Raw genomic sequence first — 6,836 nt, forward strand, 5'->3', positions numbered from 1 at the left:
CTCCCCTTGTTGACCACTAAGTGCAACTCCCCCCGGGTCCAGTGTGATGTACGGTCCACACTTGTTCCCCCCGCCCCCCTCCAGTCTGGTGAACACCTACGCTCCACCTACTCCGCCTCCAGCAGCAAACGGCTCCACCAACTGCATTTTGGGAGCAGCAAAGCCAGCTCCACCTGCTCCGCCAGCAGTATGCGCAAAGCCGCTCCACCTGCGCCTACCCACTTACTCCCCCTCCAGTAGCAAAGCCAGCCCCACCTGTACTTACTCCACCTCCATCGCAAATCCGCTCCCCCTGCCCCACCTCCAGCAAAAAATCCAGCTCCACCTACTCCACCTCCAGCAGAAATCCAGCTCCACCTACTCCACCTCCAGCAGCAACCCGGGCTCACCTGCTCCACTCCAGCGCAATCCGGCTCCACCTGCTCCACCTCCAGCACAAATCCAGCTCCACTTGCTGTCTGAGCAGCAATCCGGCTCCACCTACTCCCCCTCCAGTTGAAAATCCAGCTCCACCTGCCCCACTCCACTCCAGTTGCAAATCGGCTCCACCTGCGCCCACTCCACTCCATTTGCAAATCCGGCTCCACCTGCTCCACCCAGTCCGTAAATCCACCCTCCATTGCTGTCTGAGCACAAACCCGGGCTCCACCTATCCCACCTCCATTGCAAATCCACCCACCTGACCCCACTCACCCCCAAGTTGCAATCACCCCACCTGCTGTCTGAGAAGCAAATCCGGCTCCACCTGCTGTCTGAGCGAAAAATCCGGCTCCACCTACTCCACCTCCGTTGTAAATCCAGCTCCACCTGCGCCCACTCCACCTCCAGTTTGCAAACCCGGGCTCCACCTACTCCACCTCCTTGCAACCCAGCTCCACCTGTCCACCTCCAGCAGCAAATCCAGCTCCACTTGCTGTCTGAGCAGCAAATCCGGCTCCACCTATCCCACCCCCATTTGCAACCCAGTTTCCACCTGCGCCCACTCCCCTCCATTTTGCAATCCAGCTCCACCTGCGCCCACTCCACCTCCAGTTTGCAAATCCAGCTCCACCTGCGTCTGAGCAGCAAATCCAGCTCCACCTACTCACCTCCAGTTGAAAATCCACTCACCTCTTATCATCATCATTATCATCATTATTGCAATTATTATCATCATTATGCAATTATTATCATTATTATTGCAATTTTTGCAGTATAATATACATTTTTAAATTTATACTAATAACAACTACAATATATAGTAATAACAATAATAATAACAATATTATAACAATTAGTATTATTATAATTATACTATTATTATTATTATTGTTATTATTACGTTATATATATTTTTTGGCAATAATACTAATAATTAAAGTAATAATAATAATAATAATAATAATAATAATAATTATAATAATAATAATAGTAATAATAATAATAATAATAATAATGATAATAATAATAATAATAATAATAATAATATATAATAATGATATAATAATGATAATAGTAATAATAGTAATAATCATCAAATGTTATCCAAATTCTCTTTATTCTCACTTTTATCATCATTATTGTCATGATTAATAGAATTATGGTAATTATTATCATTATTACCCTAATAATTGCCAGAATCATAAAATGAATGGAAAAAACGTATTTTTGGAGTATACTCTCAAAAGGCTATATTTCGCTAGATTTTGCCGCTTTTTCGACTTTTGGGATTTTTTTTCTTTTACCTTTTTTTATTATATATGGACACAATTCCTGTTATTATCATCATTATTATCATGATTATCATCATTATTATCGTTATCATCATCATTATCATCATTATTGCAATTATCATCATTATTGCAATTATCATCATTATTGCAATTATTATCATTATTATTGCAATTATTGCAGTTATAATATACATTTTTACATCTATACTAATAACAACTACAATAATAATAGTAATAACAATAATAATACATTATAACGTCTTTATATTATTATTATATCATTATTTTAATTAATATCGTTATTACTGTAATTATTACTGTTATAATATTATTTTTTACAATTATACTACAAGTAGAAATAATAATAATATAAATAACAATATTAATAACAATATATAACAATTAGTATTATTATAATTATACTTATTATTATTATTATTGTTATCATTACAGTTATATATATTTTTTGGCAATAATACTATAATTAAGTAATAATAATAATAATATATAATAATATAATAATAATAATGATAATAATATAATGATAATAGTAATGATAATAGTAATAATAGTATAATCATCAATGTTATCCAAATTTTCTTTATTCTCATTTTTATCATCATTATTGTCATGATTAATAGAATTCTGGTAATTATTATCATTATTACCCTAATATTGCCAGAATCATCAATGAATGGAAAAAACGTCATTTTGGAGTCTACTCTCAAAGGCTATATTTCGCTAGATTTTGCCGCTATTTCGACTTTTGGGATTTTTTCTTTTACCTTTTTTTATTATATGGACACAATTCCTGTTATTATCATCATTATTATCATGATTATCATCATTATTATCGTTATCATCATCATTATCATCATTATCATCATAATCATCATCATTATCATCATTATTGCAACTATTCTCATCATTATTTCAATTATTATTCATTATTAATTGCAATTATTGCAGTTATAATAATATTTATACTCTATCTAATAACCACAATAATAGTATATCAACATAATAATAAAATAATAAACGTCTTATAATCATTATTTATATCATTAGTTTTATTATATCGTTATTCTGTAATTATTACTGTGATAATATTATTTTTACAACTATACTACCAAAAAAATAATAATAATGATAATAATGACAATAACAATATTAATACAATTATACTATGTCTGATTATTATAGATTATACTTTTATTATTATTAGTGTTATTAGTTACATTAAAATATATTTATTGTCCATAATTTCTAATAATTAAAGTAATAATTATAATAATAATAATATTAATATAATGGATAATAATAATATAATAATATAATATAATAATATAATAATATAATAGTAATAATAATGAATAATAATATGATAATAGTATAATAGTAATAATCATCAATGTTATCCAAATTCTCTTTATTGCTCCTTTTATCATCATATTGTCATGATTAATAGATTCTGATAATTTATTATCATTATTACCCTAATCATTGCCAGAATCATCAAATGACTGGAAAAAACGTCATTTTGGGGGGGAGTCCTCCTCTCAACGGCTATATTTCGCTATATTTGTCGCTTTTTCGACTTTTTGGGATTTTTTTTTTTACCTTTTTTTATTATATATGGACACAATTCCCCTGTTATTAATCATCATTATTATCATGCATTATCATCATTATTATCTACATCATCATTATCATCATTATCTCATCAGTATCATCATTATTGCATATTATCATCATTAGTGAAATTATTATCATCATCATTGCAGTATTATCTTATTTTGCAATTATTTCAGTTATAATATTATATTGTTACATCTATACTATCACAACTACAATAATAATTAGTAATAACAATCATAATAACAATATAACGTCTTATAATCATTATTATTCATTATTTTAATTAAATCTCGTTATACTGTAATTATTCCTGTTATAATAATTATTTTACAATTATTACTACCAGTAAAATTAATAATATATAATAATAATAATAATAATATTAATACAATATTATAAACAGTTATGTATATTAAATTATACTTATTATTCATTATATTGTTTTATTACGTTTACAATATATTTTTTGGCAATAATACTAATAATTAAGTAATTATAAAAAAAAAAAAAAAAAAAAATAATATATTAATAATAATAAATATAAATTTAATAATAATAATAATATAATATAATGATAATAACATAGAGATAATAATAGTAATAATCACAAATGTTATCCAAATTCTCGTTTATGTCTCCCTTTTATCATCATATTGTCAATGATTATAGAATTCTTAGTAATTATTATCTTATTACCCTAATCCTTTCCAAAATCATCAAATGAATGGAAAAAACGCTTTTCGGAGTCTACCTCAAAAGGCTATATTCGCTAGAATTTGCCACTTTTTCGACTTTTGGGATTTTTTTTTTCTTTACCTTTTTATTATATATCGGACCAATTCTGTTAATTATCATCATTATTCATCATGATTATCATCATTATATCGTTTCCATCATCATTATCATCAATTCATCATTATCTCATCATTATCTCATTTTGCAATTATTACCATCATTATATCAATTATTATCAGTTATTCTTGCAAATTCTTGCACGTTATAATATATATTTTTACATCTATACTAATAACAACTACACGATTAATAGTAATAACATAATAATACAATAATACGTATTATAATCTATTTAATCATTAGTGTAATCAATATCGTTATTACTGAATTTTCTGTTATAACTACTTAATTTTTACATTATACTACCAAGTAAAAATAAAATAATGCTATAAAACAATAATAATATTAATAACAATATTATAACAATCAGTGTTTATGATAATATACTTAACAATATCATTGTTATTATTAAGTTATAATATATATTTTTGGCAATAATACTATAATTAAAGCCATAATAAATAATAATACATAATAATAATACTAATACTACTAATAATATGACTAATAATAATAAGAATATAATAATATAATAATAATATAATAATAATGACATAAATAATGCTAATATTAATATAGTAATATCATCAAATGTTTATCAATTCTCTGTATTCTCACTTTATCATCATTATTGTCATTATTATTATTTTGAATTATATCTTTCTACTAAATTATTACTGTAGAATAATTATTTTTACACATATACTACCAGTAAAAAAAAACAAATAATGAAATATAACAATATAATATTAGTAACAATTTATAGCAATCTATCTTAAATGATATTATACTTTTATTATTATTATTGTTTTTTCTTACGTATAAGCTAATTTTTTTGCATAATCCTAATAAGGTAAAGTATATAGATAATAATAATATAACAATAATAGTAATAATAAGAATAGATAATATAATAAAACTATAAAGATTTTAAAAAATAGATACTAATGATAATAATATGATAACAGAGTATATAGTATTATCATCATGTTCTCCAAATTCCTCTTTATTCTCACTTTTTATCATCATTATTGTCATGATTAATAGAATTCTGGTAATTATTACCATTATTACCTAATAATTTCAGAACATCAATGAATGAAAAACGTCATTTTGGAGTCTCTTCTCAAAAGGCTATATTCGCTAGAATTTGTACCGCTTTTTCGGACTTTTGGGATTTTTTTCTTTTACCTTTTATTTATTATATCTTGACACAATTCCTGTTATTATCATCATTATTATCATGTTTCAATCATGACTTATCAGTTATCATCATCATTACCATCATTATCATCAATATCATCAGCATTATCATCATTATTGCCATTGTTATCATCATTAATTGCAATTGTTATCATTTTATTGCAATTATTGCAGTTATAATATATTTTATACATCTATACTAATACACTACAAAATAATAAAATAACAATAATAATAACAATAATAACGTCTTTAAATCATTATTTATATCATATTTTAATTAATATCTTTATTACTGAATTATTACTGGTATAATAATTATTTTTACAATTATACACAGTAAAAAAAATTTAAAATGATAATAAAAACAATAAATAATATTAATAGCAATATTATAAAATTAGTATTTTTATAATTATACTTATTATTATTATTATTGTTATTATTACAGTTAAAATATATTTTTTGGCAAAAATTTCTAATAATTTTTGGCAATAATTCTAATAAATTTTTGGAAATAATTCTAATAATTAAAGTAATAATAATAATAATAATAACAATAATGATAATAATAATAATAATAATAAAAATAATAATGATAATAATAATAATAATGATAAAATAATAATAATAATAATAATAGTATAATAATAATAAAAATAATAATAATAATATGATAATAATATGATAATAGTAATAATAGTATAATCATCAATGTTATCCAAATTCTTTTTATTCCACTTTTATCTCATTTTTGTCATGATTAATAAATTGGAAATTATTTCATTATTACCTAATAATTGCCAGAATCATCAAATGAAATGGAAAAACGTCATTTCGGATCTACTCTCAAAAGGCTATATATCGCTAGATTTTGCCGCTTTTTCAATTTTTGGGATTTTTTCTTTTACCTTTTTTATTTATATGGACACAATTCCCGTTTTTAAACATCATTATTATCATGATTATCATCATTATTATCGTTATCATCATCATTATCATCATTATCTCATTATCACATCATTATCATCATTATTGCATTTTTTATCATCATTATTGCATTTTTATCATTATTATTGCAATTATTGCGTTTTAATTTTAATTTTTACATCTATACTATAAAAACTACAATAAATAGTAATAACAATACTAAAAACAATATAACGTCTTTATAATCCATTTTTTATATCATTATTTTTAATTAATATCGTTATTACTGTAATTATTATGTTATAATAATTATTTTTACAATTATACTACCAGTAAAATAATAATAATGATAATATAACAATAATAATTTTTTAAAATTAACAACATTATAACAATTATTAACAAAAATATTATATTTATATTAATTATAAATATATTTTTGATATACTAATAATAATAAAAAATACTATAATAATTATAATAATAAAATATATAATA

The 6,836-nt window shown here is 24.8% G+C and overlaps 1 protein-coding gene across 1 annotated transcript; it reads left to right on the forward strand.

Moving 5' to 3' along the window:
• The first annotated feature begins 46 nt into the window (after positions 1–46).
• Positions 47–1,061, forward strand: LOC119569809 (formin-like protein 6). The gene is made up of 2 exons (XM_037917817.1): positions 47–494; positions 802–1,061. Exons 1-2 carry the CDS (start codon positions 47–49, stop codon positions 1,059–1,061), a joined length of 708 nt encoding a protein of 235 aa, XP_037773745.1.
• Positions 1,062–6,836: the final 5,775 nt, after the last annotated feature.

Source organism: Penaeus monodon, unplaced genomic scaffold (assembly GCF_015228065.2).
Source record: "Penaeus monodon isolate SGIC_2016 unplaced genomic scaffold, NSTDA_Pmon_1 PmonScaffold_18817, whole genome shotgun sequence".
NCBI lineage: Eukaryota > Metazoa > Arthropoda > Malacostraca > Decapoda > Penaeidae > Penaeus > Penaeus monodon.